This window comes from Nannobrachium achirus (genome assembly GCF_963921795.1).
Source record: "Nannobrachium achirus genome assembly, chromosome: 13".
Taxonomy (NCBI): domain Eukaryota; kingdom Metazoa; phylum Chordata; class Actinopteri; order Myctophiformes; family Myctophidae; genus Nannobrachium; species Nannobrachium achirus.
Window position 1 is genome coordinate 31,033,800 of NC_137833.1, and position 24,269 is coordinate 31,058,068.

The 24,269-nt window shown below is 42.6% G+C and overlaps 1 protein-coding gene across 1 annotated transcript in view; it reads right to left on the minus strand.

Moving 5' to 3' along the window:
* Positions 1–4,098: 4,098 nt before the first annotated feature.
* Positions 4,099–24,269, minus strand: part of kcnk12 (potassium channel, subfamily K, member 12) — a gene marked incomplete at both ends in the record, with an annotated part of 34,605 nt that continues 14,434 nt past the window's right edge. Inside the window, 2 exons of the mRNA XM_080739947.1 lie at positions 4,099–4,558; positions 5,735–6,164. Of these exons, the coding sequence (XP_080596073.1) occupies positions 4,099–4,558; positions 5,735–6,164 (890 nt within the window). The remainder of the gene's footprint in view (positions 4,559–5,734; positions 6,165–24,269) is intronic.

Consider the following 24,269-nt stretch of genomic DNA (forward strand, 5'->3'; position numbering starts at 1 on the left):
ATTCCTGGACAATGTGGGAGTAAACGGGTTGCTAAGACCATGCAAACACTTCACGGGTCTTGACCCCATGCCGTGCTGGCCGCTATAGGAATAATCAACGGCCACTAGTATTAGCACTGAAGTCAGTGTCTGGTGTTGTAAACCTAACCGTGTTATTATGCAGCTTCTAACACTGCTGGCAACGGCAGCTTCTCACATAGCAATTAAAATGTTGTAGTCAAGAGTGCTTTTATCTTTAGCTGTGTGCAGGCAGAACATCCAGTGCCGCAATCCAAGTCTGCTATGTTCACCCATTATATAATGTGTGGGTTTGAAGATTTTGCATGATTTTCAGAGAAATAAACCAGTGGACTATAGTTCGGGATGTCACATTGTCACATCATGACACCATGAGAGAAATCAATCAGATTAAAGAGGAAAAGTGGATGATATCACAATAAAGAAGCATTTATGTTGATAACGAATACAAACATACAGTAAATCTTTAGACCACCTGTCTCCCCTTACAGAAGACACAGAGGGCAGCAGGACAGTTAAAACCATTGCAATCAATGGAGATCAATTTTGCGAAATGCAAAAGGTATTAACACACAAGCTCTACATACTATTGATTTTTGACAAGGAATCCTTTTTCTTTGTTATTTTTTATGCAAGGACAAAAGTAAGGCAATTGATTTCAAGCCATGCATGCATTTTAAAGTGAGCAAACATTACTCTAAATACTATATTTGTATGTTGTAAAAGCTTGATGTAGTTCAGTATCAAAGAAAACACATTTTGAATGGATATTGAATCAAATGAGTTCTGAGGGCCCATGTAAAAGCCTAATTTTATATGCGGTTACACGGCGGGTTTTGCTCACCAAGAATAACGTATTTTCGCAGAGTAGCGCCATCAAAAAATATAAATGGGGCCTTAAGGGAGGCATTGAAGATGAACATCACAGTTCCATATTTGCCATTTCAGTCCTTTTGCACATCATACTATTTGATCATGCACACATACGCATTTCTCGTCCAAAATGAATTCAGGTTAAATATCATTGGTTTAAGCAATTGTGAACCTCTGCCAATAGGCAATGCCTTTACACTCCAATAGAGATAATGACATTTTGCAGACATCAGACGGAAATAGCATTAGCCAGTATACAGTAAATATGTTTCCCCCTTTGGTGACATATTAGGTGAGGGAACACTGTTGAATTCAGAGGATATAATTTGCTACAGTATACCCATATACACGTTTCAAAGGCCCGCGGGGCTTGACATTTTCTCATTGTTGTGGTTGCCAGTGGTCTCACAACATATAACAGGCTACACGTTCAAGGTAGGCTATATGATGTTTCCTTTCATACACGGCAAAATCCTGAGTGTAAATTTCACTTTGAGTACAAATGGTCACATTTGCACACTCTCTGAGTTACAAACAGATAAATGTAACAGGGGATTTCACTGTGTACTTTCATTAAACTGATCATCATCATCATCATCATCATCATCATCATCATCATTGAGGGGTGTACTTCATCAGGGGAACGACTGTGACTGCAGACATATGACCGTGGTACACATTCACATTCAGTCATCCATTGTGTCAGTATGTACCGTATAGATATTTGAAAGCTATATAGAAAAATAGATCTCAAAGAGTCCTCTGTTTTATATATATATATTATATATATACAACTACAGTATCTAGTATGGCTTTACCATAATGGCATGCAGGAAACTAAGACAAGCCTGAAGTTTCATCTACCTGAGTCATTTTCTCTATTCCTCTTGTGGAGGACTGGGGACATAAAGTAATTCAGACCTATTATGCAACACACAACAAAAAGAAACGGCATGGAAAGCAATAAAGGCTAGATCAAACCGTAGCTCTAATTTGCGTCCTAATAACAAACAAAGCAGTCTTAAGACATTCCGCTGCTATTTACAGTCATGGTGGGTTTTCTATTCACAGTGCAAAGGCTGATGAGAGCTATAGAGCTGAGGTCTTATGAGGGGAAGCAGAAGGGTATGCCGGTATGTGTGTGTGTGTGTGCGTGCGTGCGTGCGTGCGTGTGTGTGTGTTTTGAAGTGTGTGTGTTTTGAATGCAGAGATGATAGAGTTGTATAAAAAAAAAAAAAAAGAGTGGGCGTACTGGGAGCATAGTAGAAGATGCCAGAGAGAGTTCAGCCCTCGGCTGAGATAGACTGTGGATTTCTGCATTGTACGTGGATGTGGATGGGCAGGGTCCTTTTTCACCTTCTCCTTGCGCTGTCGCCTCCTATGCCAGTGGTTCCAAAACCTTTTAGCTCGAGACCCAAAAGAGAAATTAGACCGGGACCCAAAATTTGTAAAAACAGCAGATCTACAAGCAGATTTACAAGCTTTTTACTACTTCTTTGTTTTCTAATTTATGGAATTTCTTCTTCGATTTTTCATGATTTCTTCATCAAATTACTGAAAATTATTTTGCTTTTTTGGGGAATTATTTGTTGAAAATATTTGGAATAATAACAATTAAAAACTAAATGTTGAAAACAAAACATTAAGGGACCCATAAAAATGTGTCCGCGACCCACTGTTTGGAAACCACTATCCTATGCTATCAGGCCTGTACTTGGTCTCTGAGACACTCTGTTCACGTCAGCAAAGCTGTCCCATCTCTCCATCTCGCAATCCTTTCTCTGGGACAATTTCTTTGCCAAGGATAACCTAATAACCTCTCTGTGCCTTTGGTTCACGCCATCACCGCTAAATCCTGAGGATTTGCTGTAGATTTGTATCTTAACCATGGCCACGCAGCCTAGTCTTACTTGGTAAATGTCTACATACTGTGGTAGGGCGAATCAATGCTATTCAGAGAGCCTCTTTTTTTTGTGCGAACACGTTTATTTTCCAACTCAAGAGAATCTACTCCACTGATCTGTCGCTCTCATTAAAATAATGTGCCTGCAGATGCAACCCCATCCATATTTTATCCTGTCTCAAACCCTTCCACCCATCAAAAAGAACATGAACATTTGATTTTATTCAAAATCATAAATGAGCCCACACAACAGAGCTTTCAGTGTAAATGATGTGTGACGACCTCCCCCACACACTCGACGCAGCAGGCTTTTATCATTTCCTCCCCTGTTGCACAGACACAGCTGCAGAAGAGTTGGAAAGTGCCTTCTTGTATCCTACAGACACCCTTCAAGTCAAGGTCTCCGGTCCCTGAAAGCATGCTCTGAGCTGATAAGAAGCCCAGCTCCTCCTCTCTCAAGAGCAACGGATTTCCACTCTCATTCTACTCTCCACTCCACTCCTCTCTATTTGGCGAAATAGGAAATTGCAGCTTGAAGCCCTGTGGCCTTCTGTTAATATCCTGTCCTGACAGACCTACAAAAGCATCTGCAGTACAGTACCACACCACTACACATGGCAACTGTTCTCTCCACTCGCCCCAGAAACAAACCACCTGAGGGTAAAACTTGACCAGTAGCAAGGAATCTGGGTTTTTTAGCCCAATGAATGGAAGGTCTACTAAATGGTGCAAATAATGCATGAGGAAATATATAATGCATAGTTTAATATGTGCTATATCATCCAGAAATGTCCTTTGTTTTTCTTTACATTTTTAAATGTTTCTATGTTTCTATCGTACATTCAAATGAACTGGTAAAAAAAGCTAAAAAGTAATAATGATCACACTGAGCGATTCCCTTGGCTCCAATACAGTACAATATTTCAATCTGATATATTAATCGTGTATGGCTGACTACATCTGATGCACAATAAATAACACTGTGTTCTCAGTCATTTGTTCTAGGTTGGTATTGATTTAAGGACAGGAAAACAGGGATTATGGCCTCCATGTTTTCAAGTCGTCTCATGGTGCTCTCACACGACATAAAGAAGGTAGGATTTAGATTCTCTCACCACCACCATTATTATCATCATCATAATCACCATCAATATCAACCAATACGTTCGAAAAAGTCATGCATATCATGCACATCAAGAATGATACTGAGAATCCATAAAAAAAAACCCTGTCTTTGTCCATGAGAATTGACCTCAGGTGTTATGCATGCAGGGTTAAAACAGTGCTTCTGCTGTTCCCTTCCTCTACCTGGAGTTGCTGGTCTCTGCCAGCCTGTTGTTCATAATACCAAGGGCGCCGACCCCTCCGGAGAAACCGTTAAGGCGAGAGCTTCCGCACACCGTCCTGGGATATCCGTTGGCCGAGTCCGAGAGCTGCTTCTGCATGAGGGCCAGAGACACCTTGTTGGAGGCCGCCAGCTCCTTCATGGAGATCATCTCGCCCGACAGCCGTCGCCCCCCGTCCGTGTCGCTGTCGCAGGGTCCGTCAGAGTCCACCCCTGCGCGCCCCTGGCGGCTCTTGGAGCCCGGGCGGATGGCGTTGCGGCGGCTCAGGAAGGCGTTGGCCTTGTTGCAGCGCTGGCAGAACAGGCAGCTCATCTTACAAAGCATCCAGTTGAGCACCTGCTTGATGACGATGGATATGACATTGAAGAGCGAGTAGATGCAGCACACGCCCATCAGCAGGAAGCAGAAGTTGGCCAGCCTGCAGAGACAGTGGTGTGAAGTAACTAAGTAGATGTATACTTAAGTACTGTACTTTAAGGGATATTTCGCTTTCAAAAAAACGGGTGACGGTGAAGGGTGTTTTTGATGAATCTATCATGGTTAAAATGGAGTTTGAAGTTATAATGGGTTTGTATAGGAAGGGGGGGTGTCAATATCAAATATCTAAATATTTAATCAAGCAACTCAAAAACTGTCCCGGGTGCTCCCAAAAGCCTGAGTAGACAATAAAATTACCAAAGGTTTTTTTAAAGTGAAATATCCCTTTAAGTAAAAATTGTGAGGTATTTGTACTTTACCCGAGTATTTCCAATTTACAATACTTTTACTTCCATCTCGGATTCAAACTTTTTTTGACTTTTTACTTTTATGACCCTACATTTATTTGCACACTTTAGTTGCAAATTACTTTGTAGATTTTGATTATTATTTATTACAAAACATTCATTAACCACTTCAACTATACTGTATATCAATTTTGGACATATGAAGATATTTGCAATTGTGGATCGGCTATTTTCAAAAGAAGTTTGAAAACTTGAAATGGGAGATTCTGCATACTTTTACTTTCGGTACTTCAATTACATTTTGACACCAATACTTTTGCACTTTTACTCAAGTACAGTACATTGTGAATTCCACACCTTTTAATCGTAACAGAGTATTCCTACATTGCAGCATTGATACTTTTTCGACTTTGGTCGTTCCATGCCACGCTTTTTGGTTTTTCTTACCTTTTAAAAGTAGTCACAGCATATCCATCTCAAGAGCGTGCACATCTGTGCACGATCGTTGCCGACAAAAGACAGCACATTAAACCGTCAAACCGTTCCAAAGATACAAGCTAGTATGTTAGCATTGTTTACACTTAGAGACACACCGCTGCACAGGAAACAGAGATATGGGCGTTTTCCTGCAAAATTTAATGTGGCAGCCAATGGAGATCTTTTTTTTTTATCATGCCTACTTCCTGTTTCCTGTTGGGAACCGTATCCGATTCCTTTACAGCAGATGTGCACCATCGCGATTATTAATGAAACAAAATAAAATAAATAACTCGTCAAACTCGTCAGTGGCGGCCTGGAACATTGATTATAACTCGTCAAACTCGTCATATATAGCAGTCAATTTGAGTACTTTTTCCCCCCACCACTACCTGTAGAGGCTCTGGTAACCGTAGGCGGCGCTCTGGCTGCTCACAAAGTCCCCGAAGCCGATGGTGCTGAAGGTGACGAAGCAGAAGTAGAGCGAGTCCAGGTAGGCCCAGCCCTCCACGGGCGTGTACATGGCCGAGGCGCAGCACGAGATGGTGATGGCGGACAGGCCGAGGATCAGCATCACGTGGTACACCGACGGCTTCCACCCCGGGAAGCTGTAGGCGGAGAAGTCGTGGCGGATGCCCGGCGGCAGGATGCCGCTGTTCCTGATGCGGCGCTCGCGCACGGCCTTCATGGCCACGGCTAGCAGGGTGATGATGCGCTCCAGGAAGAGGTTGAAGAAGAGGATGGTGGCCGCGCAGCCCAGCATGCCGTAGAAGATCAGGAACACCTTTCCGGCCACCGTCACGGGAGTGGACATCCCAAAACCTGCGGAGGAACATGGACAGTGTTGATTTTGACGGACAAATGTGATTTCGTTTTAAGTCAAAGGTTTTGGAATAATATTACATTTTTTTTGTCAATATTTTAGTCATCTGAAATGTTTTAATTTTAGTCTAGTTTTAGTTGTACAAAGCAGTGGTTTTCAAACCTTTTCATTAAAGGACAACTTTTAGTTTTTTACAACAAGGGTTCATATTTTAGATTGTAATTAAAGAATATAAAAGATGAGTGTTAAATTGATTTCATTTACTTCTGGCATTTGAGCCACGGACCCAGGGGCGGTTTTTATAAACTGGGGGCTCCCCACAAAGGTAGCAAAAGAGGCCCCCCCATGAGCACGCGTGAAAAATAGGTATGCGCGAAAAACAGTATTCGCGCGTGCGAAGTGCAGGAATTAAAAATGCCACCCTCCAACTCAATACCTATACCTTTACCTTTTACCTTTTGGATCTATTTGATTAATTTAAGAAGAGTACAGTAAGGTAAGTAAGGTAATCAAAGGTATATAGAGTAGGCCTATATGTATATTTTTATACAGGACATATTTGATGCAGGACAATAATTATTTAATTAATAGCAATAAGGGAATATCAGTGAATAATAATACTTTAAAATTATATTTGTACAATTCCTTTTTAATTATTATTTTTCAAAATGTAGATAAAATTAAAGCTGCAAGCAGCAATGACCGGGCCCTCGCAGCTCTACCCACGTCGCAAGGGGCAACAGCCAATCAGAAGAGGGGACGGGACTAAGTTAAACCAATTAAGGTGAAGGACTCTTAATGAAGTCATATGACACCAGCCACAAGTCTGTACGACAAACGGTTCATGAGATATAGAGGCACTTCCTGTTTGGCGAAGGGCACTTCCTGTTTGGCAAAGGAAGCGCCAATTAAGGTTAAGGACCCTTAATCAAGTCATATGACACCAGCCCCGAGTCTGTACGACAAACAGTTCATGAGATATAGAGGCACTTCCTGTTTGGTGAAGGGCACTTCCTGTTTGGCGAAGGAAGTTTTATCTCTGTGTGAAACCTATTGACTCAAGTGAGCAGTTGGTCAATTCTTAAAAAAAACATAACTTTTGACAGGAATGAGCTAGAGACTTACTTTTTTCCCTAAATGCTCAGAATAATGAGCCCAGCAGGGGGCCCCCTCTGCCTTGGGGCTCTACGCAGTTGCGTAGTCTGCGTAGAGCAAATAACCGCCCCTGCGGACCACCATTTGATGAGATTTACCCTCTCAGAACCAAAACTGGAAAAAAATCATTGGACAAGATTTTGTCCACAATTCCATGCTGCGTTGATGTGGTTCAACGCACAGATAGAGATATAGAACACAGAATAAAAACATAGATCTAGAACACAGAAGATGTACAGCACAGTACAGTTAGGTACAGTAGAGTACAGTACAGTAAGGTACAGTACAGTACAGTAAGGTACAGTAGTGTACAGTAAAGTACAGTACAGTAAGGTACAGTACAGTAAGATACAGTAGAGTACAGTAAGGTACAGTAATGTACAGTAGAGTACAGTAAAGTACAGTATGGTACAGTAGAGTACAGTAAAGTACAGTACAGTAAGATACAGAGTACAATAAGGTACTGTACAGTAAGTTTCAGTAGATTACAGTAGAGTACAGTAATGTACAGTAAGGTACAGTACAGTAAGGTACAGTAGAGTACAGTAAAGTACAGTACAGTAAGGTACAGTACAGTAGAGTACAGTAGAGTACAGTAAAGTACAGTACAGTACTTCTGCTTGGCCGTTTTCTTCATTTTCAGTTGTTCAACAAGGTGGTCTTTCTCGTGAGCTTCTTGGGAAACCAGGGAACTTTTACCCGCGGCTACAAAGCGGTGGTTATGGACATGCTCTTCATCTACCATCTGAGCTATGCCCTCATCTGTGTACTGGGCCTCTTTGTACACAAGTTCTTCTACAGCTTCTTGGTAAGGCATTTCAATTCCATTGCATTGATAACAAGCAGACCATCCTTTGTAAAAATGACGTCTCTGTGTCTTGTCAGAAACTCGTGTTCTTGGTTTTTCGTTCCAGGTCCAAAGGATTTATTAGGTAATAGAGTGGTTGGTGAGGTATGTTTGAGAGACGGCTGCCCTGAGCCCTCATCCAGCTCTGCTGTCGGTAAGTGTTTACTGAACACAAATGGATTTGTTTTACTGTCAGTGCCAAGCACAGGTGTTGTTTTCTGTCTCATTGGCACACATATCAGATCTAGTGTGACAGTATGTTGTACACATTGTGTGTATTTGTGCATGGAAGATGAGATAAGATACACTTTATTCATCCCAGATTGAAAATGTGGTTAAAGACATGTCAAGCCTGGTAAAGTGTCCCTTTTTTGGGAATTCAGAATGTGTTTAACTGAGCGAGTAAAAGCACCCGACCCAACCCGGAAAAAAAAAGTGGAAACCTTGTGTCAAAAAAAGAAAAAAAAAAGCTGATGAATTTACAATGTTTGAGCTGTTTCTGCTGCATAAAGGGAGTCGCAAATCCTCTCGTTGCAGTTAATTGTTTTCACCTGCTGTGCTGCTCTGCTCAGTGGGGGAATATCTCTGCCAGGTTAGTATAGGGCTCCACCAAAATGACGGCGTCGTGTCAGCGTCGGACGGCGTCAAAAAATGAACCGGGGCGAATTTGAGCGTCCGACGCTGACGTTGACGTCGGCAGTGGAGCACCCTTCATTAATTAAAACGGGAGCGTTCCCAGCGTTGACGTTCACGCGACGCTCGGCGCGGAGAGAGTGTTTTCTACTGGTGATTCAGTCAGAGTGTATGAAAGGGTGCGCTCGTTTTATTGTCCACGACATTGCAAGCGGCGCGAAGGCCAGCGGTCCTTGGTCCTGCTCTTCGCCCCCGAGCGCCGCAGGCGCGAGTGGCCACGAAGAGCGGGCCAGGGCCGCGCGGCCGGCGGAGCGCCGCGCGAGTTACGAAGCCGTGGTGAATGCAATCGTTATATTTATGCCCAGGCCGTAAGGCCTGGGCAAGCCCACGATAAACGCCCGCGCAGTCCGTTGCGCATTTCCGAACGCACCCTTTCCCCACACTCGGACTGAAACACCAGAAAAAAACACCATCCCGCTCGGCGCGCCCGGTGGAGCCAGGGGGTCAGGCCTGTCTACCCAGGCCTGTAAAGTTCATAGTAACCAATTGGAATGAAATCTGCTCAAACTGTCTGGTATACGGATATAGAACCTATACCTATAGAACCTATAGGCTAATGTCGGGTGGAAGGGGACGGCACCATGTAAAAAAAAAAAAAAAAAGGAAAACAAATCGTATTAAAAAAGTTGTATTATTATTCTTTTAAATATCGTATCGGCAGTGTTGTGTTTTATTGTCAACAGAATCATCGCACACGACGGCAACGCTGCCATTAACAAGCAAGCTTTGTTTCTAGCATGCACATAGTGAGGGAAAGTTAGGGCCTTTTTGGGCTGCTGAATCCATTCCAACCATTAGTTCAGTTAAAATGACTCCTTGGCATAAAATAGGCCTAATTGGCTAAGGCTTAGCCAATCATGTCATTCGAGTTCACCTGTGTCCTGTTAGTCCCTATGTTTTAAACCCTGTGTTTGAGTGTTCCTTGTCAGATTGCATCATGTTATCCTGTGTGTCATGATGTGTGCTTACCCACCTGATCTTGAATAGTTTTCATGAATTCAAACCCTTCCCCACCAAACCATTTTTATATTGCCAATATTATGTCTCATGGACACAGAAAAGTAGGTGTGGCCTATTTTATGGCCAAGGAGTAATTTTAACTGAAAACTAATGGTTGGAATGGATTCAGCAGCCCAAAAATACCCTAATTACACACCTCATACGCTCATATTGGCCATTTTTTAATTTTCCCCCTTTAATCCCAGGCCCTCGGGATACCCCCAACTTTGATTGGCTCCCACAAAGTATGTCAAGGGAGTTGGGTTTGACTTTGACAAAGTTCAGAGGTGATAGTAGACACCTTTATGAACACATTTGTGAAGAAAGCTATTGATTTAGATTTAGTTCCCAGATTGGTCTAACACTCGGCTATCTTTCCCTCTCTAACAAGGCAATTTTTTTTTAACTCCTGCACAAGGCAGGAGGTAAACAAATCCAGTCTGAGCGCACCCCTATGGCGCGCGCACACGATCAGACCAGCGAAGTGTTTCTCAACCAGTAGACCACAGACCTGACCAGTGCATACATCATGCATGCACTAACACAGACATGCACTCTGACACAGACACACACACACCGTTCCTCTCCTATTTGGAAAACATTAAGGGTTACTTATACTCTCTTCTATCACCTATGTGATCACAGTGATCAGGACCATAGATTATTTTATTTTCTCTATACTTGGACTATACCCTCCTGGCTGGCTGGCTGTGGCTCGTCTTTAGCCTAGACGCCGGTTTCAGCTAGGGGCTTGCTAGCTGTGGTTTGTTTTTAGCCTAGATGCTAGCAACATCTCCTACACAATCATGCCTCCAAGGACGGAGGAAATGGGTGTCATCAGAAACGAGCTCCGCTCCATAACGAGCCTGGTGAAAGACCTACTCACCCGACAATCGCTCCTCCAGGACCGCCTTAAGACTCTAGAAGCTCCGAGTGCCAGCGCTGCACATCGGGTGCCCGCCGCCGCCGCTGCGGCTGTCCACAAGCCGGGGGGTAGTGCCTCGGGCACCGGCAAGCTCAAACCGGGGCCCGTACGTGCTGCCTCCTGGGTCTCTGTGGTCAAGAGTCAACACCGGAGGCTGTCTTTCTTCGACCCGTCCGGATCAGAGGCTTGCAGCTTGGCCGATATATTCCCGTGCTCGAATTCCTACGCTCCACTCCAGGATTCAGCGACGACGGCTAACTCCACCAGGAATCCACCACCGCACCCCGGCTCGCGGTCTCGTCCAGGGAAACGCTCCGGTCCTGACTCCTCTTCTGACTCCTCGACTCGCTCCCTCACGTCGACCCCCATACCCGGTCACCGTCACGGCGGCCGCAAAGGTAAGCGGCCCCGTCTTCTCCCACCAAGTCTACCCACGCCAGACGTCTCCCTCTCGGTCATCCACGCAACAACGCCAGGTGTAGTGTCCACTGCTCCTGATCGGGCTGACCCTCCCCCTCCCTCATCAGTTCCAGGCTGGAACTGATGAGGGAGGGGGCATGAGGGCATGCCATGGAAGATAACAGAGCAGTTCAATTGTCCTTCTCTTCTACAAGCATTGCCATCTTCTGGATACACCCAACACCTCTTCACCTTTTGTCTGAGAAATCCACAGCTCTGAACACAGAGTAACTCTTTTTGGCGCCTTCTCAATAATTCAACGCTGTAGTCCATTAGAATTTGGAACTCGTTGGTTAAATATTCTCCTGAGAGAGAGGCATTGGTGAAATTATTCCACTTCATCTGGAACTCAGACGCGATGTTTATCAGAGTTCTTGAAACAATTACTGAGTCTTTAAAGTCTTCCCTGAAAATGTTCTCCGTGCGCCTTAACTTAGTATACAGAACCTGCTCAATGTCATCATCCCTGACAGAACTGATGAATTCCCTAATTGGGCCTCGGAACGTTGGTTCACATTGCAGGCAGCCGCGGATCACCTGGAAGCAGCTGATCAGTGCCAAGATTTTAACTAAGCTCTGAAAGGTGAAACACATCTCAATATAGTCTTATTTAGTTGTTTTTTACAAAAACTCCATTGATCAGATTTTCACCCATGTGCCAAACTTCTTGATTTGACTAAATGACTCTTAATGACCCTCTTATTTATCTTAATCTGAGATGTCTTCACAGTGATGACATCGTCACATAGTACATTGGTTCTCAAAGTGGGTCAGGGGTCCTTGGGGAGGTTTCAGGGGGTGGGGTCCCTAGCTAGAAATGTGTTAATATAGCATCACAATCCTTTTAACCACTGTATCCCAGGTTGAAGTGAGTGGTGCTAATTATGTTGTGATGTCATAGTGATGACATTGCTATCCTCAATCGTTGTTGGACGTACAATAAACTTGAGCCATTTGTTTCAGGATGTAGGCCAGATCTAGGCCAGATGTAAGCCAGGTTTCAGAATGTAGGCCAGATCTAGACCAGATGTAAGCCAGGTTTCAAGGTGAAGCTTGTTAGGTCGTTAGTCTCCTCCGATAGTTTCACAAAGTACATTAAGCAACAGAAATGTATTATGTAACATTTTAAGTCCCTTACAGAGGTTTGACAAGCCAAAACAACTGGAGCATGAGGTAATATTTTGCCCTTAAATATTTGAAAGGAATAGACTAGAGTCAGACTACTGTGACACAAGGTACATTTCTCACCTTGAAAACAATGAAATGCAACCTTATTTATTTTAGTTTTTAAGACAATCGTTTTGCATTAAGATAAGATTTTGCTTGTTAAAAAATATTTATTCAATAATAATATTATTAATAATATTTGAAATAAATGATCTCAATATGTACCCATCATTTTAAAATAAAGGTTTTGCCATAATCATGCAGCTCTAACAGTGACACAGACATAGCAGCAATAGCACAACAATACAAAAATATATAAAGTAGTATGTATTTTTTACTTTAGGCCTTTCAGTGAATGGTCAGCTGGCATCAATATTTGGATATCATAATATCACTGGATATTGTCTGTGATTTTGGATATTGTACAATTGTGATTGATTTGGCATTAGTGTTCTTCTAGCTTATTGGTACTCAAATTGAAGTATGTCTTGTAGGCCTGAAAAAAAAGGTATTGGAGCAACCCTATTTAGTCTACTGTATAAGGGTCCATTTGGTTACCAACTCTCCATAATTTAGCTGGGGACCACCTTGAACCCCCTCAAGGACCACTGGTGGTACCCGGACCACTGGTTGAGAACCACTGGTATAAAGCATAATGAATATTTATGAGTTCTTATTTAACTATTAATTTAGCGAATGTCTGTCCGTCTGACCATCTGCATGCTGACATCACTGATACACAGTTTCTCTGCCATGGTAACCGTCTGTCTGCATGCTGACATCACGTCATGCTCTGACGCCATACTCTGACATCATACACTAGTACTGACATCACAGACTGGTCTGGACACGGACACATGTATGGTCATATAGATCTTCCCAACGGGCACTCCAACATTACTTCTGAGACTCCAACATTCAATCCCTCAGACACTGTGCAGTGTGCACACCCCTGTGAGTGGGTCTCAAACTCTCAATTGAATAGCTAATGATTTTATGTAACATGGCATTGTTATTCATTTTACACTGAAGCAGACAACTGCATAATCTTTCTGGATATAAAATGGGACAAAGGGTTATTTTGGGGCGGATAATGATGATGTGGATGTGCTAAGATACAGTACTCTCTGCCTGGCTGAAAATATTTGACTTGGAGGGCGTGATGTGCCTTACGTGTGTGAGTTGAAGGAAGGTTTATGAGTGGAGCATTAAGGCTTAGCTCCATGTCTTTGTATACAGATTGCATATAATGGATATTATCAAAAAAAATACCGTTTTTTAAAATGAATCCCTGCAGCCCAAATGCTGGAAAACAAAAGTGCAGCAAAAAACAGCGCTAATTCAACTGTTTTATATGGACTCTTTTCCATTTGGTCCCATTTGTGCACTCTTCCGAGTTAAATATAGGCTTTATACTGTGGGAACAGGGAATATTTTCTCATAATAATCTGAACAGCACAGTATTAGACCACTGTTTCTCCAAGTGGATTCCAGGGACTCAGTGGGTTCCTTTAGGGGGGTCTAAATTGACACATACAAGTCTGTAACTCTGACAGTGTACAAATGGAACCAAATGAACCCTAACGGGTTCATTTGGTTCCATTTGTACACTGTCAGAGTTAAGGGGAGACCTTGAAATCTGAAAGTTTGAGAAACACTGGTATAGACAACATTTACGAAGACACGTGCACATCAAGGAACGCACACATGGACATTAAGTAAAGTACGTGGCTCACAGCCCACAATGCTTTGCGTGAACATCCTGAGCAGACCTCGATTCAGGTATAAAGTACATTATATTGGCTTTGTGCTCAGGCATTACACATTTAAGTTTGGGTAAGGTTAAAAAGGCATTAGGTTAGAATTTGTTACGTTTAAAAAAGGGAACTTAAGTAACGCACATCGACTAAGTGGGTGCTGGGCTAAATAGGTTTCAGGTCAAAGAGGGTAGGTAGAACCCGCACACCAGAATAGGTAGAATACGTCTTTATTTGGCTCACAACGTTTCGATGCTGTTGCGGATCTTCCTCAGGTCCAGGCATGTGCACACATTGACATCAAAGGGGCTTGAGCCCCTGCCCTTTTATCTGTCTGTAAAAAGTGCCCTCTCCAGACCATGAATGCAGGTATGGTGTAAGAAATGCAAATGTCCTCTTTCCATGCCATACCTGAAGAAAGCATTCAGGAGAATTGCCTTTTCCAAACTCTCCTGAACATGAATGCATCATCTTATGTTGAAAGAATTGCCCTCTCTGTGTATAATTCCATGCCGTTACACCACATCTCCAGTATTGAATTGATTATGCTTAGTTCAGTGTGGTATCAAGCACTGAAAATAGCCGACCTCCATGTGAGCTTGGAGGTCTGCTTTTTTCGATATTTTCACCAAAAGGCCCTTTTAGAAATGTCAGCCCCTGCCTCTCTAACATTCTCTGCACGTCCCTGCTCAGGTCATGTGTACATACTATACTTTAAGCCACAGGTTTGGGGTGGTTAAGATGGGGGAGGGCCAAGGTTAAGCCAATGAGATCGGATGACCTCAGAGCTTCAGAGTTTCAGAGCTTGTAGAAATTCCAATTCAGGACACACACCTTTTGTTGACTGAATAACCTTCGCAACTCCTGAAAACAACACTTTCCCTGAGATCCGGAAAGAGATCTTCACAGGTGGCAGAGTGCAGGCACGCGCACGCACACGCACATGCACAGTGCACACGCACACACGCACGCACACACACACACACACACACACACACACACACACACACACACACACACACACACACACACACACACACACACGCACGCGCGCGCGCGCACACACGTGCGCACACACACGCGCGCACACACACGCGCGCGCACACACACACACACACACACACACACACACACACACACACACACACACACACACACACACACACACACACACACACACACACACACACACACACACACTATCTTTGAGATTGACAATCTAGATATACCGGTAGAGTAGTAGTAGAGATAGATACAGTACACCGTGTGCCTGCATGCATGCGCGCGCGCACACACACACACGCACACACACACAAGCGCACACACAAGCGCACACACACACACACACTCACGCGCGCACACACACACACACACACACACACACACACACACACACACACACACACACACACACACACACACACACAAACACGGAATCAGACCCTTGGTCACAGGCCAAGAGGATGGGTATATTTGTCCACAAACAAAAGCATGCTGAGAGATCAACGAGTTCACTTCCATGCCAAGGTTAATTGATTTTTCCATCATTGCCAAGCGTCCATTTCTGTCTTGTCAGAGCATTAAAGTCCTGCTTTCCCTTCCCTCCTGTAACCAACCCTTCAATTTCAGGTAATAAACGACATCAAGATCCAGACAACAGTTCCATTATGATGCACAAAATGGCTCTTTTGACCTTATCTTGTGGATTGCAAACCACTCTCATGTGACTTCTCTGTTGACATGCTGGGTCATTTAGATCAGACGTGATTGTGATAGATGGTTATAATCGCCACTGTCGGGCAGAAACCTTGTATCTCCAAGTTTCAAATGTGTTCCTTTTTTTTCGTAAACTAAAGCCCTGCTTCATCATACAAGACTGTCACACAAAAATAGTGAAAATAGCAGATCTACAAGCACACAACGCCTCGCATCGCGTTGTGTATTTTCACTATTTTAAATCGTTTTCTAAAATAACAAAAAAGGGAAGGTTTTGGACATACAAGGTTTCCACCCAACGATATGCATGGAGAGCTACATGGGGAGAAATGTACATCCCTCCTCTTCTATGTGTGCACGTGACGTGTACGTACAGTACAGTTCCACCTTATGAAGGCTTCATACAAGCATGTACCGGTAAGTAAAAAACACAAGTCGGAAGTGAACGGTGCTATTTATAGTACCGTTATTTATAATAAATTTCATTAAGCGTCGCACAAAGCTTGGACAATATGGCAAGCTTAGTTTGCGGGACATACATGTTTTGTGTTGCGCATATTTTTTGTATTTTTGTGTTACACGGTTATGTGTTGTTCTTGTTACTGTTTTCAAACAGACTTGTGAAGACAAATATCCCATCGAGGACAATAAAGATTCTTATTACATACTGTACGTACAAACAGACAAAGCCAAATATGTAGGAGCGGTTAGAATCGCTCAAAAAGATTCTAAGATTCTAAACTTTTATTTCAAGAACTCCCAGATTAATAATATACATTACAGGCCACAGAACCCTGGTTGATACCATGCATTTCTTTAATCGCTGAGGTCCTGATCTACCGTGAGAGTACAAATGGAGCCAAATGGACCCGGCTCCGTTTCTACAGAAATTACAGACCCCAAGGGTCCCTGTTGGTCCCCAGACCTGACATTGAGACACAGTGGTATAGTAGACCTACAATATCTGGTTCTTGTCTTGAACCAATTGTACACTCTCAAAGAGTTACAGACCAACAATTTAGCTGGAAACCCCCTGGAACACCCTCAACGACCCCTGGGGGTCCCTGGAACCCACTTTGAGAACCGTTGGTATAGTATAGGCCTAAGTGATTCATGTCGGGCAATGCTCTGTAACAATTAGCAAGACACTGGTGAACAGGAGAACGGCGAGCAGTGGAGTTGCCCAAATTAAGTCCTCCATTGAAATCATGTCTTCCAGTGTTTCATTGTTAATTAATTAACAGTCTGACCCTCTCTGAAGGACGGGGAGTCCAGATTTAATCTGCTCTGTACGTGGAGGGAAGGACCTTTGTACCGTCTCTTATTACCAGCTAAATTAGCTAACAGAGGAAAAACACCAGGCATCGATTCAGCGTAGCATTTCAAAGCCATTACTCCAGACCACTGCGTCAAGATCCATTAGGGACCAACACAACTCTAATGGAAAGCAAAGGACAGGCACGCCGAGACCAAGAGTCAAACATTGCATGGCTCTATCCACACTGGGGACACTTAATTGTCTTCAAGAAACCTTACATTAAAGGTTAGAAGACTTGTCGGACATTGAAGCCAGCTGTCCAGTCCTATGGGGACTAATTGCTGCCCCCATTGAAGTTGTTCCAATTGAACTCTGCATTCTGCTCCAGCCAAAAGATGAGTCACTTACTGTAATTCCACAGAACTTGATAATAAGGCAGGAAATATATGAGCTAATCCAATCCTGTCAGAGCCATGGGGGAATATTTAGTCATTGATATCAAATGAAAAATAATCAACTCAACATTTAAATGATATTATGCGCTCTAATGGCTAATGATAGCTGCTCATATAATTACACACTAGACTAGAGACTCAACCAGAAGGAAAGTACAATTACAATTTACAATTTGGGAATTTAGCAGTCACTCTTATCCAGAGTGACTTACAACACATGGCATGAACAGGGGTCATCGGGTCATGCTGGCTTGTGGTGGACATTTTTGTCAAAATTCCAATTTTGCCACATAAATGTGACAATAAGTATATTCTTTAACATATAATAACATCTAACTATTAATTTAGCAAATGTCTGTCCGTCTGACCATCTGCACAGTTTTGCCGCCATGGTAACCGTCTGTCTGCATGCTGACATCACGTCATACTCTGATGTCATAGTCCTGACATCACAGGGTGATATAGGGTAGGGAGGGAAATGATGGAATCATCCATTGGTTACCACAGTGGTTCTCAGACCTTTTCATGTCAAGGACCCCCAGGCCCAAACTGACACTTATTAGCCCGTGGACCCTCATTGGTTACCCCACACAGAAGATGACACAACACTGTAATGGACCCGAAGCTAAGGAAAGCCAAATGATTGTACAGTAGCTTTTAGGCAAGCATAGTATATGGTAAATGTAATGTTATCCAAGGCGCTTTACAGAGACTGTGCATTACATTTACCCATTCAAACACACATTCATACACCGATGGCGGTGGAAACCGTGCAAGGTAATTAGGGGTTCAGTGTCTTGCTCAACGACATTAACTCTGGGGGAGCCCGGGATCGAACTGGGAACCTTCCAGTTGCCAAGTGGCCACTTTACCCCTTGACAACTGCTTAAATGTTAAGCCCTACTCTATGTGCTAAACAACAACGAGACCGATTGCACAGTCAAGACTTGGTGGCTATCATTGCATTCTAATGTAGTTCTGAATTACTTTGGAGTGTGACAGAGCTCCGAACAAGTGGAAAGACTGATGCATTTAATTAATGCTGTGCATTTGACTACTTGTCTGGCCTTCCTCCCACGCTTGCACTTTTACTGCGAGCTTCTAAAACATTGACGGAATATTGTATTTTAGCATCGTAGGTGGCACACAGGTTTAAAGGGTTAAAAGCAGCAGCTGTTAAATGGCTTACTGCAGAGAAACTGATCCAATTCTTGAAGCAATATTTAATTTGGCAAGACACATTGAATTGAGTGGTATGAAATACTAGAACGGTATACGAAACAACGCAACAAAGGAAAACACTTAACCTGCCTTTGTCCATTTGTATCCCATTGTTTAGTATTGACAAAGAATAAATCCATCTTCATGGATGGTCGAATGTGTGCACATACAATTCAACTGTACCTGTGTAGTGAGCATGCTAAATATAGTAGGAAATGCACAGCAGCCAACATGCTTGAAGTTGAGTCCGACAAAAGAGAAAAACCTGATGCTTTCCTTTACCTGCAAATTCCACAGTACAGTAACAACTTATATTAGGTAGATAGATGTACAGTAATAAGCTTTAATTCATACATAGGTAATAAGGCCCTTATTGCGACTGTCAGGTCGCAGTTAAACCTCCACCGGCTGTCTGTCAGTCTGTCAGTCTGTCCTTCACACGTCACGTCACACTTTTGCCCTAAATCATTTCTCACATGGCCCTCTTCTAGTGCCACCATGAGGCCGATTCTTGCAAAACACATTTATGGACACTGTTCCTACATATTTTGCCCTAAAATCACACAAAGCGGTACACCCATATCCAATATTCCCATATTCCCTCCTGATTGGCTACCATTGCCTTCTAAAGTTTGTGTATGCGACCTGACGGTCGCTTATCTCCCGATTAGGGAGTCTTACTGGTAACTTTAGTATAAATTATTAGAGAGCTCTGGTCTGTTATGAGAGAGAGGTCTACAGGGTCATCTTTTCAAAATCTCATTATGAGCACCAATGTTTGTGGCCATGAGGTTAGGAATGACAGCTTTTAGCTGTGAGTTGACATTGCATGCATCACTAAAGGAATATTCATAAATAAGGTCAACAGGAATAAGCAACAAAGGAACAGCACAAATTTGTATTCACTGATCAAAAAGGTAAAGGGCATTTTTTCTCAATGTACTGTATCCACAAGTTTCCAGCGTCCCATCGTGCATTGCGCAGAATGTGAGCGGCACTTCCGGCGTCGCAGCCGAGAGTGATCTACAAGCTCACAGCGGTTGCATCTGCGACGCAGACGCGACATGAGCTTGTATGTCTGCTGTTTTCCAGATGTGTTCCACACATAATGCTACAGTAAATTCTCGCAGAAACAGGTGGATATACAATACAGAGTACGTTTGAATGTAGTCAAAGGTACTCTAATGTTCTTCTCTACGTCATTAGACATCCCTCCCACCATCAAGCACATATGCACCCACGCATGCACATATAACAAAGGTTTGCAGGAGGTTTCTTTTCTCATCAACATCCTAAACCGTGCAAAAGCTACACATTACAGGTCTAGCAACTACAATAAAAAGAAGCCAAATAGAGTCAAATAGAAGCCAAGGGCCCCACTGAGTCCCAGGTACAGAAAGCATCAGATAAGGTCTGATAAGAGCCACAGGGTGAAATTGCAGTGCAAGCCTATTCCTCTGAAGGCTGTGTCTCTGTGACGAACAGGAAATCATTAGTCACAGGGTGGCGTAGCGTAGGTCTGCAGAGAGACCAACTGAAGCAGCAACCACACACCATCTGCTGAGGAGCTGCCAGGATTACTGGCAGACTGGACAATAATAGGCACGTTGAGCGAGTGTAAACACAGACTGTGCTGCCAATTGTTTCTCATGCCGATATGGAGAGGGCATAGGCTACTATATGTTGCAGAACACAGATACGAAACCTATAGGCCTGTGAAACACACAGCAATCTACTGTACATTGTATGCTATGCCCACCATTAGTGAGCACCGCACTGCAGCAGGCATGCACGTGCATGCACACATAGACATCAAAGGGGGCTCGAGTCCCTGCCCTTTAACTCGTCTGTAGAAGTGGCCTCTCTCTCCAGAAGCAAATGCCCCCTTTCCATGAACGTAGCATTCAAGATAAGTGTCTTGGTCAAACTCTCCTGAACTTTAATGCAGCATTTTATGTTGAAAGAAGTGCATTGCATAGCAGGAATTGTGCCGATTCTACAAATGTCTTCTCCAGTATTGGCTTGAATCTTGATTATACGAGGAAAAGAGTAAAGAGTGAGAGGAAAGTTATAACGGGACATGAGACCCTGCCTGCTGGGCTGATTGTGTAGTTTGTATTCCAGTGAGGTTTAAAACTACAGTGGATTAAAATAAAACATGGCAGGCTGCATAAGCCTGGCCTTAGTACACTATGATGTAAGCAGAGTTAGATTTATTTCTGACAATGTGCAAAGATTTACAATACATTTAACAACCGTCTACTGTATGCTTGCAGATTGGCACACACAGATGCTTCTGGGAACACCTTAATCTCACAAATCCATTATTAATTATATTAGCTACAGCTGCGTTGCTTACTAGCCTGCCATGTTTGTAACATTCTGTTGTTTTTCGGTTTTAAGGCTCTCCTGTACAACAACACTATCGCATCTCCCTGGGGAAAACTGATTATTGCATACAATTCCTCACATATCTCATCCACACTCAATGCAAACTGTATGTTAATAGTATCTGTTATGTGTGTCAGAAATTGATAATCAGTGTTATTATGTTGCACTTGGCTGAACAGTAATTACAAATAATGGACTGTGGTTAAAATAATTGAACGCAGAGCACACAGTCATTAAAATAGACCATTCTGTCATAAATCACAAAATGAATCACCATTATGTGCAGCAGCGTTCATCATTGATTAAGCTCCCATAAGTCTGTCAACCTCAAACTATTGAAGGTCACATAGGCTAATATAAATTAAAATGTTTATGGACTGTATTTTAGTTTTTTAATTACTGTTATTTAATACCACAGTGGCTGTGCATGCACCATTTCTCTCACATAATACAAATTCGATGATTTGTACTTTTTGTACAATTTTACTAGCAGTGTTCTCTGTCAATAAGTGGTATAGGCCTAGCAATCCAATTGTTTCTTGGTGTTTAATTCACTGGCAAGGATAGCCAAGCTGCAAACTTCCTTTCTCACTATTGATTTATTGTAAAGAAAATGTGCTGCATATTTCCTTTGGCACTATCCAAACGTTTATAGCCTACCCTTTTATAATTGTATTTATCATTTTCCTTTGAAATTTGTATCAGTACAGAAGTACAACCTTGCTTCATGTACAGTAAAGGCACGCAAAGACTTCAATCAGAACAAATTCCATATTGGTGGAGATTATCATGCTGTTGGATAATTGGTTTCAGCTTCACCCTGCCTCTGGCAACTATGGCGGTTCAAGGCTATGTCCTTGCAGGCTATATGTTATTATGTGGTGTACTGTACACACAGCCAATGTTTGAATAAAAGCTATGCTCCATCCATAAAGGTCTCCTCTATTATGCCCAAAAGTAAACACACCTGTCCCGGGGAAAGCTTTTTGATGGCTAGACTATATAGGTGTCCAGAATCTAAATATCCCTCCCCCACAGTGATACTTTATACAGGTATACTGTAACATACAGGTGCATAATCAATATAAAAGCATGAAATGTGTGATCTGTGATGCCTATTCAAGCCTTGCAAAATTACAGACAAGCCCATAGGCAGCCCCTGAAATGGAACTATATCAAATCACTTGAGAATTGTCTGATTAGATGCAAATGAGTTGAAAGATGAGCAGTGAATATGAGAGTTGAAATTTGAGTATTAAGAAGCAGACTTTCGATTTTTATGGGTGTTCATTAGCGTGGAAGTGAGATCACATGTCTCTTAAAATCAATGCGGTCTAAACCAAACTTGTGAGAAAGCCTAGGCTACTTAACGACACCTTCAATAACGATCTCAGATCATACCAAATGGACGCCTCAAAGGAAGGAAACGTCAGCCAGCATTGCTCCTTCAACGCTCGCAATTAAATGTGTTTTACTTTCCATTAAGCGAGCAGCATCCATGAAGTCTCTCATTCTCAGACCTCAATAATATTCCTTTGCCAGAAGACATCAATGCAGAAGTAGTATAGAATCATTTGGCTTAATTGGACAAAAGTCTCCACATTTCACTCAGAGAAAACAGTTTTTGCTAATTGCTGGCTATACTGTCAGATAGTTCTGTGCTTGTAATAGGCTGTTCCAGCTGCGTGCATATAGTAGGCCTATGTCAGTGTATCAAGAATGTTGCTCTACAAACAAAAACACAACACGGTTATTTAGATTTCCCAGAACAAATTACAGATTACAAAAAAGAAAAATTAAGAGACGTTGAGTATTTAAAAGGAAATTACTTTTTTTTATCAATTAGGGCATTGGTTTGTGCCACTCAAACCAATGGCATGACCTGAGGCCACAGTGGCCTAATGCCCCAGCTGATTGTAACACTTTCTCCTGTCTCTTTCTTGACAATATGTAGACAGTAGACACCAGTGTCTCTTTCTTGTCATGTAGACACCAGTGTCTTTTGTTGAGATTCTGAATTCTTAACTTCCCCGAGTCCCCATCTTTAAACTAATCCAGTGACTTTGATTGGTGCAGAGCTGAGCATGGATAAGTTTGTAAATACCATAATTTATCTATTTCACTGCAGATTAGGTTATAATCCCTAACCCTTAAATTCATCAAATTCTTTCAATGGATTCAAATTATTTGATGGCCTTCCTGCCCTGGCATTGGCCGTTGTGCCCTCATAAAAAGGACAACACCAATTGGCCTTGCCCCTAAAATGACAAAATCCCAGGCCTGGATTACTGCATGGAGACTTGAATTCATGGATTTATTTTTTGTTTTTGTCACATTCCTAATAAGCCAATCATTTGAGGAGACTCTCTGTGTCTCCATAGGGAACCACAGCTGGTCATCAAATTATTGGCTGATAATGCAACAAAAACAAAAATATCCATGAATTCAAGTCTCCGTGGGGTGAGTAATCGATGGAAAGAAAGTAATGTGAACTATCCCTTTAATGTCATTTGATTTTCAAAATAACAAAGAGCACAGGTGCAGCTCAGAAGCCTATAGTGTGGCATGTAATCCAGTAATTCAGCAAGCGTTCATTTTGAGTCTATATTTTATTGCCTGTTCTTTCCCTTACTGTCAATGTTTTGTTGCCCTGACAGGTTACCTTTACACAGCATATCTAATGTATTACCTACACTGTCAAATCCTCAGTGTTTATTTAACACAGAGTTTTTAAAAAAGAGAGAAGAAGGAAAAGGATACATTAACACATTGTACTGTGTAGCACACGGTGTGTAAATCAGCATGAAGAGGACGGTGTACGCCGCGTACCATATGACACAGGTCACGAGCCAAATGTAAACAGAGAGCTTCATGAATGCACAGCCAAACCAGTTAATTTAATTCTGCAAATGGATCCCTTACGGGGCTATAGCACTCTGCACTTTAATGTGTGGGTCCATATCTACCGTATATGTGCTGTATTGCACATCCTCTATTTGAGCCACCAGGGATTTTTTTTTGCAGACTTCATTTGGTCTTAATTGATGTGAGGCTTTTCATT